The following is a 14,577-nucleotide window of genomic DNA, read 5'->3' on the forward strand; positions in this document are numbered from 1 at the left end:
CAACTTACAAGATAGTCAAAGCATAATTTCAAGATAATTAAACAACCACAACTTACTTAGAAACTTATTGAATACCAAAGACTAAATATTAAAGACTCAAAGACCAAGTGATAAATGTGTTGCATGCGATTTAATTATGCTCCTCCATCATTCTCCTTTGCTTGACTTCAAACTCAACATACTTGGTGATTTCTGTCCGCATCAGTTATGCACTATGTTCACTCGATCCGCAGAATCAACTTGCCGATGTATTCACTAAACCATTAAGGCCAGCTAGGTTAAAGGATGCTTGTAACAAGCTTGGAATGTATGATATATACATTCCAGCTTGAGGGGGAGTGTTAGACGCACCACAAAGGGTATTCTTGTCATTTGCACGCACACATATTATATATATATATATATATATATATATATATATATATATATATATATATATATATATTATCGTGTGGAGAGAAACAGAATTCTCACGATATTCTTTTATCCTCATGCCTTCTCTGTCTCTTGTTCTCTCATTGACTCCTCTCTACACCATGTAACCATTAAACAAAACTATTTTTAATAGATCCAAATGGGGGATATTCCCTTATTTACATGTAAATATTAAGTAAATGGACAATAACTTGAATGATCTTACATGTAAATCTTAAGTAAATGGACAATAAAAATAATAGGCATTTACTTAAATGAACTTACATGTAAATACTAAGAGGAGAGAAGAAGAGAAGAGAACCAAGAAGGAACAAGGAGACCAGAACAAAAACAACTAAATGGAAAAAAATTCAGACGAAATCCCAAATTTCGTTGATTTCGGTGGATTTCGCCCGAAATTTTCGAAATCAAATGAAATCCGGAACGAAATGAAATTATGGTTGTTTCATTCCGATTTTCAAACGAAACTGAAATGTTGCGGCCATTTCCGCTGAAACGAAACGAAATTGACAACTTAGAACTAAAGCCATCTAAAATGCTTCTATCTTTCACCTAGATATTGCTTTCCTCTCCATAATAATGAGAGAATGCAAAGATAATCCTATCATCATGATTTCTAACGATCCATAAGGACTTGATGCCAATGCCTCATTCCTTGGTCTTACAAATATTTGCCCATGATACCCAGTGATGCTTTTTTCCCTTCTATTAGTCATTCTCTACCAAAAGTTTGCAAATATACTTTTGTTAGAAGGGAGAGGAGAAGAAAGAATGAGAAAAAATGGTGAGTTAGAGAGCTGTACTCCCCTTCACGAATGTATTTATATGAAAGGAGAAGTACAATGGCCAAAATGCCCTTAGGTAAAGATACAACATCTAACACCCCCTCAAGCTGGAATGTATATATCATACATTCGTAACTTGTTACAAATATCACCCAATTTTGCCTTGCTCAATGATTTAGTTAATGCATCGGCTAATTGGTCCACTGATCGAGTGAAAGTGGCGCTAATCTCCTCTATCTGAATCCTTTGACGAATGAAGTGACAGTCCACCTCAATATGCTTGGTTCACTCATCGAAAACTGGGTTGGTAGCAATGTGGATAGCGGTCTTTTTATCACAATGTAGGAGAGCTGGGGATGATGAAGGGAACCCAATCTCAAATAGGAGGGAGTGCAACTAGATGAGTTCTCCACTAATATGTGACATGGCACGGTATTCGGCTTCTGCACTAGATTTGGATACTATGTCTTGCTTCTGGCTTCGCCATGACACCAACAAAGGTACAATACCCAGTGGTGGATCTCCTATCTGTCAGGGATCCTGCCCAATCTGCATCACTAAATCCTTTCATTTTCTCATGTCCATGTCTCTTGAACAACAGACCTTTACCTGGTGTGCTTTTCAAGTAGCGAAGGATCTGAATCACAGCTGCCCAGTGAGAGGTATGTGGAGCACTCATGAATTGGCTAACTGCCATGTGAAAACAACCAGTTACTCCAAAAGCTTAAGCTGTTGGAGAAGGCATTTTTTGTTCTTTTATACTATAACACTCCCCCTCATGTGTAGCCCCTCTTTCTTTAGGTTGGCCTACACATGGCACATGTGGCCCCACTGAGGGTTGACATTGCATGTGGATTTTTGACAGTACCATGTTAGAAGAGAGGAAAAGAGAGAATGAGAGAAAATAGTGAGTTAGTGAGCTCTACTCCCCCTCACCAATGTATTTATATGAAAGGAAAAGTACCATGACCAAAATGCCCTTAGGCAAACATACAACATCTAACAACTTTCAATCCTCCTTAGAGCGGCTATTGGAGGTTTAAGGGAAGGCATAATATGTATAAGAATAGAGGGCATTACATAATTAAGACCAGGGGATAAGAGCTTACCTTTCCATCCTAACCCGCCGGCGGATTTTTCCAATAAGAAATATATGATCGTAAAATGACCTTTATAAAGCGCACCTAAGTATTCCAATGGAAGGTGTTTAAAAGAGAATCTGGTTGCCTAAGTCAATATTCTTCTCCTTGACATGGAGACTTTTTCAAAGCAAGAGAAACAACTCCTTATTTATGAGTTGGCCTAAGGTTGCTTCATAAGATATTAAGAACTACATAATATTGCCAGTCGTTCTTTTCTTACCATTGGAGAAGATAATAGCGTCATCAGCCATGTTACATGGATTCTTCTAAATGGGGGAAGAATCCATGTCGGACACGTCTCAAATTCCAATACTTCAGGATTCTTTGAGAGACACTTCTAGGTCTCTTTTATCTTTTTCTGTTCTGAATACCACTACCACAAATTTTCAATTACCACATGTTTTGAGTTTTACCCATCCTAATAGTAATTTTCTTAAATGGAAATAAAAGATCATGTCTATTTACCCTAAAATTTTCAATATATTGCTTGTTATAATATGTAAAAGAAATAAAACTTGAAAATTGATTAAAATATTTTGGTGAATCCACGAATCCTTCTATTTGAGGTTTGGCAAATCCGACACTTCATACCCATGCCGGATTCCGACACTCGTATCCATATTGGTGCTACATTGGTCATCATATTATTTTGTCAATATTATGAACCATTTCTTGCACAATGAAAATGTTATCTATGATGTTTTGACCTTTGATGAAAGCACTTAGTTATCGATAAATAATTTTTTAGAGAATAGTAGCTAGATGGTCAGTGAGTGTCGCTCCTGACCATGTAAGATTTAGAAACGTTGGGAATGATGGTGACAAATGCTGACGTGTATGATTTAGGAAGGCAATATCCGTCAAAGAACTCCTTAACAGCTCCCACCACAACATCTTTAATAATCTCTCAGTAGGAGGTGAAGAATGTGTCATCAAAGTCAACAGGACCAAGGGCACTTTCAGCTGGCATAAGTTTTTAGGTAAAATTGCAAAGCTTATAGGGCAGTAATCAGATATACATCTAGGTCGCTCCTTTTGAGAATAATAGTGACAAAAGTTGACATGTATGGTTTAGGAAGGCACTGTCAAGAAAAGAACTCCTTAACAGCTCCCACCACATCATTTTTAATAATCTCCCAGCATGAGGTGAAGAATGTGTCATCAAAGCCGTTAAGACCAGTAGCACTTTCAGCTGGCATGCCAAAAACCGAAAGTTTGATTTCATCATCACTAGGTTGCAAGATAAGCATTTCATTCTCCTCATTCAAAAACATATTAGATGTGGACTCAAGAATATCACCATAATTACTGAAGCTACCATCTTCGGTCCAAAGATTACTTTAGAAAGAGCACATGACATCTTGGATTAAGAGCGGATCATTTACTCATTCATCATTATGCCAAAGTCTTACCATTTTAAAAAAAATCATTATGCCAAAGTCTGGTAATAAGATAATGATTGTCTTTGTTTGAATCATGCCATACCATTTAAATAACTTTAACCCTGGAACAAAAGCTAAAACTAAAAAAAAACGATGAGACTAAGACGATAATAAAAAGAAAGGATCAATGGTTCATTGTTCGTACAAATGAAACTATTGAGATGTTTTGACTTAACTGGATAAAGGGAAAAGTTCCTGAGGAAAACATCCAGCAATGCAAAAGAAAAAAACCACGATGCCTATATTATTGGGCTTACACTTAACAAAGTTGAAAAGCTTATTTCCTTTACATTTTGTACACTCGTGCCTGACCCCGGGCTAAAATAGAGAACCTGCTAATTTGATTGTGTCTATGAGAATTTATTTCCTCGATAATATCTAGAAGTTTCTTCCATATATTTGAACATGCTTCGAGATATAGTGTTGCCTTACATCTTGATTACATTACCAGATTCTCTCAAAGAATAAGCAGCATCCAGATATGGATATTCAACCATTGGGATTTCCTTACCAGTTACCACATTAATAAGTCAATAATAGGAATTCATTGACTTCCTATATTCTAGATTAGAGAATATTTTTGCAACTTGAAGGCCATAAGTCTGAGTTTATGCATAAATTAACACTTAGTTTTCTACTTTTCTACATAAGTAGCATATAATTTTACACTTCATAATATGAGATAGAAAATTTCCAACAGGTCTTTGATATCTTGTTAAATCCTTGATAAGATCCCTGTTATGACATCTTACGGTTGTTCATTTTCATATTTTACGGTAGTTGTACAGTTGGATCAAGGTTCAAAACTTAAACTTGACTTGGAAATCACTCTTTCGAAATATTATCCCCCATACTTACATGGCGAGTAGTCTTGCATCAAGCAAGTCAGGATTTTTTTTTTGCTTTAAGGGAATGAAAATTTCAAAATTTCTTCACACCAAAATATCGCTCACCTAAGAACAAATTAAGACTGATGTATGCCCATATGTCCCTTCAGTGCCCCAATCCTGATTTCAACAACACAGAGCACAGATGGAGAATGTTGCAGAGGAGACTCGTCGAAGCAATTGCAGATCATCTTATAATTAATGGAAAGGTATTTCTATTCTAATTCTACTTTATACATTTGTATCGTACTGATTAAGACTCCTTTTTGTACTTATTAATTCGAGAGAATTATATATATATATATATATATATATATATATATATGTTGAGGAAGAGAATGAGAGAAAGGGATTGTGAGTTGGGAAATCTCCCCTTCACTTAGGTATTTATATATAAAGAGAGATATACAAAAGACCAATATGCCCATAGGCATATACATACACTAACACTCCCTCTCAAGCTGGAATGTATATGTCAAACATTCCTAGCTTGCTACAATTATCACTCAATTTGGCTTTGTTCAATGGCTTGGTAAACATGTCCGCTAATTGGTCCACCGATCTAGTGAACATTGTGCATATTTCTCCTTTTTGAATCTCATGCCGGATGAAGTAGCAATCAACCTCGATATGTTTTGTTCTCTCATGAAAGACTGGATTTATGGCAATGTGAATCGCCGCCTTGTTGTCACAGTATAACTGAGAAGGAGACGATGGGGAGAAACCGATCTCTGACAAGAGAGAGCGTAACCAAATGAGCTCTCCCCTTGTGTGTGCCATAGCTCTATATTCCGCCTCTGCACTAGATTTGGAGATAACATCATGTTTCTTAACTCCGCCATGACACAAGGTTACCTCCCACAAATGTGCAGTATCCTGTGGTAGATCTCCTATCAGCTGGAGATCCTGCCCAATCTGCATATGTGTATCCTTCTATCTTCTGATGTCCATTTTTCTTGAATAACAACCCCCTACCTAGAGCACTTTTCAAATACCGAAGAACCTGAAGAACTGCTGCCCTGTGTGAAGTACGAGGTGGACTCATATGTTGGCTGACAGCACCAACAACAAAGGAGATATCTCGGCGTGTGACTGTAAGGTAGATAAGTTTACCAACCAGCCTCCTATATTTGTCTGGGTCATCTAACAAGTCTCCCTCTTCAGGTAGTAACTTCACATTTGAGTTCATGGGAACTAAGGCAAGTTTCACTCCAAGATAACCTGTTTGGCTGCCTCCTCAGGTAAGTCTAAGACATATTTCCTCTATGACAGAGAAATCCCCTTTGTCGAGTATGCAACTTCAATACCCAAGAAGTATCTAAGATGACCCAAATCTTTGGTAGAGAACTCATTTTGCAAGAAGGTCTTCAATTTCTGGATCCCAGCTGTATCACTGCTAGTGATGATGATGTCATCAACATAGACTAGCAAGAGTACACACCCAACTGTAGATTGATAGCTGAAGCAGAATGATCAACTGCACACTTCTTCATACCAAAGCGCATAATGGCATCACTGAACCTTCCAAACCATGCTTTAGGAGACTGCTTGAGACTGTAAATGGATTTCTTTAATCGACGCATAGAGGATGACATCTTCCCCTGAGCAACATACCCAGGAGATTGCTCCATGTAAACCTCCGCTGTGAGCTCATCATGAAGAAATGCATTTTTGACATCCAACTGATGTAGAGGCTAGCCTTGATTGACAGCAAGAGAAAGTAGAACACGCACTGATGGAATCTTTGCCACAGGGCAAAAGGTCTCACCATAGTCCACCCCAAATGTCTCTGAATGTACCCTTTGGCAACCAAGTGCGCCTTAAGGCGCTCAACAGAGCCATCAAATAAATATTTGACCCTATAGACCCAACGACACCCAACAGGGCGTGCACTAGGAGGCAGAGGAACTAAAGCCCAAATTTGATTGGCATGAAGGGCATCCATCTCAAGGTCCATAGCAGCTTGCCACCCCGGGTGATCAAGTGCTGCAGCCAAGGACTCTGGCAAAGAAACAGAAGATAGAGAGGACACAAAACTGCGGAAAATAGGCATGAGAGCATCATATTAAAGAACAGACGCAATAGGATGAGCAGTACTATGAGAACGAGTGCGGGAGGCAATAAGAGAGTCAATAGATACCTCGGATGTGGAAGGAGGGAGCTCCTAATGGGTTGGCGATGGTGCTGCCGGAGATGGATGAGCTGCAGAGGTATGGCGGCGTTGATAGGTCTTCTTAATGACTAGAGCTAGAGGCCGAGCAGGTACCTGTAAGGGAAGAGAGGTCTCTGGAACAGGAACCACAGAAGGGTAAGGTAAGAGAGACAATGGAGATGGACAAACTATCGGGTCAGGAAGAATGGGAATCGGTAGATGAAGATCTGAAGAATGAGAGAGAGGGGTCGTATCCGGAGAACTCAGAAAGAAGAAGGGCTCAGTCTCGAAGAAGGTAACATCTGCCGAGACATAGGATCGACGCAGCCGAGGTCTATAACAGCGATAACCTTCCTGGGTCCGCGAGTAGCCGAGAAAAATACATCTTTCAGATTTAAGATCTAATTTATCCAATCCAGGCCCAAGGTTGTGGACAAAGCAAACACACCCGAATACCCGAGGAGTAATTGGAAATGGCTCATGATGAGGACGTAAAATTGAGAAAGGGGATGAGCCGCCTAGAACTGAGGAAGGAAGTCAATTGGCCAAATAGTTAGCAGTGAGGACTGCGTCACCCCAATAAGACTTGGGAACTCGCATTTGGAAGAGAAGAGTGCGAGCTCCATCCAATAAGCATCGCATTTTCCGTTCGGCAACAACATTTTGTTGAGAGGTGTGAGCACAGGAAGATTGATGAAGGATGCTACGAGTGGAAAGGAACTCTTCAAAACCATTGGATTTTGAGAAATATTCCCTAGCATTATCAGTACGAAGGCATTTAAGAGTGCAATTAAATTGGTTAGTAACTTCTGTATGAAAAGTACGAAAAACAACTAACACTTCTGAGCGATCTTTAAGTAAGTAAAGCTAACACATACATGAATAATCATCAATAAAAATGACAAAATAACGATGTCCAAAATCAGAGGTAGTCCGCGAGGAACCCCATACATCGGAATGCACTAAATCAAAAGGGTGTGAGGCCCAATTAACAGGCCTAAACGAGAAGGACACCCTATGGGGTTTCCCAAGTTCACAAGCCTCGCACGAAAAAGGGTTAACAGAAGAAGAAAAGATAGATGTCCGCCGCAAACGATCAAGGCTAGGATGTTCAAGATGGCAGTGCCACTGATATGCGTCGCTGGAGCTGTGTAAAATGGTACGAGGAGGGCTACACTCCATACGATAAAGCCCATCAATCTCACAGTACGAGCCAATCGTCCTCCCAGTCAAGAGATCCTTAAACAAGCAATAAGAGGGATACAATGAGATAGAACAGTTGAGATTTATAGTAATATGACTAACTGAGAGTAAACTAAAGGGTGACTTTGGCACACATAGAACAGCGGACAATGTTAGACCAACACGAGGAGAAATATCACCAACACCAGAGATAGGAGTGGATCTCCCATCAACAAGTGTGGTGGACTGATCAGAAAGTGGACGAAATGAACTAAGTGAGGAAGAAGAACCTGTCATATGATTGGAGGCTCTAGAATCTATGATCCAGGAGCTGGAGCTAGTAATAAGAGATGCAGGGGAGCTACCTGGCTAAGCAAAAGTCGCAGTCGGGGGATAGCTGGTTAACCTGAGACGCTGTAACTCATCATAGTCGGCACGAGACATAAAGACCCCATCAGCCTGAGGCCCAGTGATGGGCGAAACTGAAGGAGAGGAGGTCCCGGAAGATTCTGGTGCTGCAAGATGTGCGGAGCGGCCAAAACGAGCCTCAGAGGAAAAACGAAGCTCAGGGTGCAGTACATAGCAAGTCTCCATATAGTGTCCCTCACGACGACAGTGCGAGCAATACGGACGTGGTCGACCACCACGCCCTGCAGGAAGATCACATCCACTGCCACGACCAGAGTCACGGCCACGGCCAAAGTTGCCCTCACCACGGGTATCACGATCACCTACGCCATAGGCAGCAGTGGCAGTAATATTGAGTCACCAAGAGTGCACTGTTGGGCACGCAAGTAAACCTCCTGAAGAGAGGGCATCGTGCCAGACTCAAATATCTGCTGACGAAGGTGCATGAACTCAGGACCCAAAGTCTCGAGAAACTGAACGACACGTATCTGATCACGCTGCTGAGCGGCAGTAGTCAAATCAGTGGACAAAGCATAAGGACATCTAACTGCTGACAATGGGAAACAAACTGATTGTAGTAGATTGAGAGAGGAGTGTCTCCGTGGCGAAGGTTCATCCACTGAGAATAGGTGGCACAAATTCAAGATAGGTTGCCTTTCCCAGAGAAGGTAGTTGTAGTATGATCTCAAACCTGGCGAGAAGTGGGAAGGTGTCATGGTCCCGGCAATCTTAGGGGACATACTCTGCCAGAGGAGAGTACGAATAAGGGCATCATCCTGTTCCCACTTCTCATAAGTGGGGTCACTGGAAGGAGGGGGTCACGACAAAGAGTAGAGATCTTCCTCCTAGCAATCAGATAGGTCTCTACAGCCACTTTCCAATTCAGGTAATTAGAACCATCAAGCCTGATGGTGGTCATGGGAGGAAAAGAACCATCCATCGAAGAAGACGATGGAATATACAAGGAAGAGGATGGGCGAGTCGGAGGAGCAGTAGCCACAGAGGGCTGCACGCGAGCGGGATCCTCAATAACTGGGCTATCCATGAGTAAATAATCAAAGAGAGAAAATCAACTGAGGAAAAGAAATGATGCTATGGCGGAGATCAGATAAATCGATAATGGAGATCGCGGCTCCGGAGAGAGACAAATGAGAAATAGGCATGAGAGAAACCCTTGATGACATGAAGAAGACAACGGATATAGAGATATGAGATCGGAGCCGTGGAGAGAAAAAAAGAGGAGAATATTGTTTGAGATTTAAGCCATTTGGGAAGGGAAGGGGATTAGGGTTGTCAAAAATAGGTAAAAAATAAGAGGTCCACGGTTGGGAAGGGAGGAGATGGGGGGTGGGAGTAGTGGAGATGGTGACGGGGTTGGAGAGCATTGGAGTGAGGGGGCGGGGTATTGGAGAGAAGCACGGGGGCTGGAGGGGGGGCGGGGGGACAGGGAACAGGGGGCAGGGTATTGGAGAGAAGCACGGGGGCTGGAGGGGGGCGGGGGGGGCAGGGAACAGGGGGCGGGGGGCAGGAGAGGGGGCGGAGGGACGGAGGGGCTGGGGGTGGAGGGCGGGAGAATGGGGAGAGGGAAGAAGAAGAAGGGAAGAGGAGAGGGGTTAGGGTTAGGGTTAGGGAAAGGGGAGAGGGAAGAAGAAGGGAAGAGGAGAGGGGTTTCTATGGGGGGTCCCTAGGGATTCAAAACCCTAGGGCTCTGATAACATGTTGAGGAAGAGAATGAGAGAAAGAGATTATGAGTTGGGAAATCTCCCCCTCACTTATGTATTTATATAGAAAGAGAGATATACAAAAGACCAATATGCCCATAGGCATATACATACACTAACAATATATATACTCTAAATTATATGGTCCTAGTCGACCTAGGCTTCTTATTAGCTCTGCACATCACTATATACTAATTGTATTATTTCTTAGATTCTTATTCAAATCAGTCCCAAAGAACTACATGATTTCAAATAAACAGAAGAGTTGTAAATCTCCCTACTTAGATTAGGGTTTGTAGAGGAGAACAAGAGAAATGAGAAGATAGGATGGGAAATGGGAGAAAGGGAAAATCATGAGAGTTGGTCTCTCCCCATGAAACCCCAAATTTTATTAATAATAAGTCCACATTTTTCATATTATATAAAAATCCCTTAGTAAGTGATTTAAGTGATGGGCCCCTTCTACATGAAATAATAAAATCACTCTAACTAATAAGAGAAGACTATGATAAGGCCCGTGATAACTCTACCCTCAATCTAGTTCGGAGATATTTGTTATGCTCTCCTTTCATAAGATTTCTTGTAGATGAGCCTTGCACACACCCTAGTCAAAACATCAGCCACATGATCTTCCATCCTAACATAGGGTGTACAAATCTGACCTGCGTACAACTTCATAAAGTTCTATCAACTTCATTGTGCTCTGTATGATCATAGTGAACTTGATAGTGGGCAATGCTGATTTTTGCCTTATTATCACAATATATCCTTGAACCCTAAAACCGAACCCGCATAGTAGTATCTTTAGCCACAATAGCCCAGCCCTAAATTTGATTTTTGGTTTCGGTCACCACGAAAATGGAAATGTTTCATTTTCGGTTGGATAATCTGTGGAGATCTTATAAAATTGCGGAAACATATGGAAACACATGCAAATGATAGAATGTTAGAATGAAACTTCAAGAAATGCTAGAATCATGGTTTAGACTTTATTAGCAAAGAGCTGAGGTTGAACGACGATGTGACAAAACATAAACTTACATAAACAATTAGGCTTTCTAAGTATTAGTTTGTACACTAAACTAGTTTATTAGTCGTCATTACTCTGGTAACAATACATTCTTCTCAGTTTGTGTGTATATCTCTGAAAATGGAAAAAACCCCTAACCGCAATATTAAATAGGGAAGATATCGTCTACCACCTTTGGTAGACATCATAGGCCACTATTTAAACACCAATGCATTTCTTATGTGAATTCTGCTCCACCTATTCTGATTATGTTATGTTGCAGTTGTATATCAAACAACTCGGGATATTAGAGACCATTGCATAATAGGTATATCAATGCTCACAGGTCTTTTTACAGTCCGACATAGAAGCGGTTGCAATAAGAATGAAGGACCAATTCACAATGTATGGCAAGGGTAGACTCACTGTTGCCAATGAGGGAGATGATCTCGATCAAGGGGGATGGCTTAAGGAGAACCCATTTGGCATTCGGTCGGATTGGGAGCAACATGTCATAGATCGTGGGGGACCCATGTACAGATTGATGCTTTCGAAAGTTGATACTGACAAGAACAACAAGAGTTGATAATTCCGTACAAGTTCCGTCAGTGCATCGCTTACCCACCATTTCTACTGGCAGAATTGATAGTTTTCTTCAAGATATCAATCTCCTCAAAAGAATGGCTCTCCATTTCTACTAGCATAATTGACAGCTCTACTAGTATCAATCTCCTCATAAGAATGGCTCCCTATTTCTACTAGCAGAATTGACAGTTCTCTACAAGGTATCAAGATATCAATCTCCTCACAAGAACCAGAGCCATTCCATAGAACTCAAAATTTTAACCCAACTTGTCCAGGCCTGTGACTTGTACTCAATTTAATTATTTTTTTATATTATTGTTACTGAGCTTGTGAAATTGATATTTAAAGACTTGTTCTAGGAACTGATACATGTGAACAGTTGTTTATCACGTACATCCATCCCTCTATTATCCTCCAATTTTTCTATCAAAACCCATTGGACATAAAGAAAGATTACTGAAGAACTCAAGAAAGACCTGTCGGTTTTTCTTTTTAACAAATGTAAACATTGCACCTACAATATTTTCTTTGCTTTTTCATCCACCACTATCAACTGTGGTGGATCTCTTGGCTCAATTCTACAGTGTTTGTGTTATTTGATCCCCACTTTTACCCCCCAAACAAGTAGAAAAGGAGAAATTCTAAACGTAAAAGGTAGCTTCCAAAACATTGGAGGCTGAATAAATCCTTGATACATGTGGCATTCGTGTAACGGTTGATCTGGACTCTTTATTTGGTGAGCCACCATCAAACTCTACAGCGTGGGTCCTATCAGCCATGTCTTTGCCTACTAGATCAAAGAGCTTAATCACCATATGAATGTGAAGTCTGGGATCTCCTTAGTTATTTTCCTTGATAATTATATGTAAATACCATCTTCTATGTCTCGAGTAAGGGTCCAACTCAGGGCCGAGTTTGGTCGGGTTGAGGCCGACCCTAGCTCAACCGGCCTCAACCTGAGTAGCATTATGTCAACCCTAACCCAATCCCAACCCGAGCCTCAGGTCGAGGAGGGTCAACCCTAACCCAATCTGCCTCTAAGTCTCTCAACCCAAACCAAAAAACTTGTCTAACCCAATTTTCACTAAAAAAAGCAAATTTACTGCTCTAAATTGGCGTTTTAGAGCTCTGAATTTTTTTTCATCCCTAAAAACTAATTAAAGAGCGGTAAAAAATTTAAAGCGGTAAAAAACCATTTTGAAGCTGTAAATTTACTTTTGTTAGTGGCATTGCATATTCATTGTTTTTAACAATGCAATTTAGTGCGGTAAGAAGGCCAATTTGGAGTGATTAAAAAGTTAGTACGATAAAAATGCAATTTATACTAGTAAAAATGTAATTAAAAGTGATAAATTTGTTTTTTTTTTGTGACAGTACTTATTTAAAGTTATATGTATCTTGGTCTTTTTCCTTGGCTCCTCTATTCTTTGAATTCTTCATCTTCTTTCACACCTTTTTGTTTAGTTTTTCAATTTGTTTTAGTATTTTTTTTATTTAATCCTCGAGTATGTTTTGTAAAGATTGAATCTCAATATTTTCTTCCTTTTTAATGAACTGTGAGATATCCTCTCTGTCAAGATTTAGTTATTGATTGTACTTCAGAAAAAAGAGACCAAGGGAGGAGAAGAAGAACAGAAGAAAGAGAAAGAAGAAGAATAAGAGAAAAGAGACAGCCATGAGAAGAAAAGAAGGGAAAAGGGGAAGAAGAAGAGGGAAGGGCAAGAGAGAGATAGAGGCGACAACCCCTTTCGTGCTTCAAAAAGTGAAAAGTCAAAAAAGCTTTGGGAAAATGGTAGCGGGGTTTTTGCATTTCCAACATGGAAGAAGTGCTTATCTCTTGGTGGTCGAATCACTCTCATCAAGGCAGCTCTCGCCAACATGCTGGTGTATTATGTCTTTATTTAAAATACCGGCCAAAGTTGCTAATCGCATTGAAAAGATTCAAAGAGACTTTCTCTGGGAGGGAAGAGATGGAGAATCAAAGAAGCTCAAACATTTACTATCTTGGCGGAAGGTTTGTATGCCTAAGAATTGTGGTGGTCTCAGTATTGGAAGAATCCGATTGCGCAATAAATCTCTATTGGGTAAATGGTTATGGAGGTTTGGGGTTGAAAAGGATGCTTTTTGGCACAATATCATAGCAAGTAAATACGGGCGGGGGTGGGGGGATTGGAAATGCAGAGTTCCGTAGAGCCGAAAAGGATAGGGGGTGTGGCGCTCGATGCATTCCACTCGGGACCTATTCAAACCACTAGTAAGATTTAGGCCGGGTAAGGGCAATGAAGTCCGTTTCTGGATTGATTTATGCGTGGGCGACTCTACCTTATCTACGGCTTTCCCGGATATATTCAGAGTTGCATCTAATCAGGAGGCTGCAATTTCGGATTATTTAATTTGTGGTGAAGGAGGTGGGGGTGCTTTTTGGGATATTCGTCTTCGTCGTAATTTAAAGGAAGAAGAGGTTGAATCTTTCACAACAATCCTCAGTATGTATCTAACACTTATCTATCTCTGAATTTCTCGGATAAATGAATATGGACACCCGACTCTGATGGGGGCTTTACGGTAAAGAGTTCATTCCTGAAACTAACTGAGGGTGATAGACGGGATAATAAATGGAAGCGCTTATGGTTACCCTATATACCCCCTAGGGTCGTGGCTTTTGCTTGGTCGGTCTCGCATTGATGTATAAATACTTGTGAAAGGCTGCAGAGGAGAAACGTTCGGCTGGCGAGTCCGTGCATTCTATGTTGTAATTGCACCAAAACGATCGATCACTTGCTATTGGTAAGCCCTTAATCTTTTGCTGTGTGGATGGGAATTCTTAGA

The 14,577-nt window shown here is 40.6% G+C and overlaps 1 protein-coding gene across 4 annotated transcripts in view; it reads left to right on the top strand.

Annotated features, from left to right (window-relative positions):
• Positions 1–12,324, top strand: part of LOC143855539 (phosphoglycerate kinase, cytosolic-like) — an 80,294-nt gene extending 67,970 nt beyond the window's left edge. For 3 of the 4 annotated variants that reach the window (XM_077365690.1, XM_077365693.1, XM_077365694.1), the window contains 2 exons: positions 4,802–4,900; positions 11,510–12,324. In XM_077365690.1, coding sequence (XP_077221805.1) covers positions 4,802–4,900; positions 11,510–11,749 — 339 coding nt within the window. In that variant the 3' untranslated portion in view covers positions 11,750–12,324. The remainder of the gene's footprint in view (positions 1–4,801; positions 4,901–11,509) is intronic. The other variant, XM_077365692.1, reaches the window with a different exon arrangement.
• Positions 12,325–14,577: the final 2,253 nt, after the last annotated feature.

This window comes from Tasmannia lanceolata, unplaced genomic scaffold (genome assembly GCF_043159265.1).
Source record: "Tasmannia lanceolata isolate RefF3 unplaced genomic scaffold, GAP_Taslan_0.1 ptg000021l, whole genome shotgun sequence".
NCBI classification, from domain to species: Eukaryota; Viridiplantae; Streptophyta; class Magnoliopsida; order Canellales; family Winteraceae; genus Tasmannia; species Tasmannia lanceolata.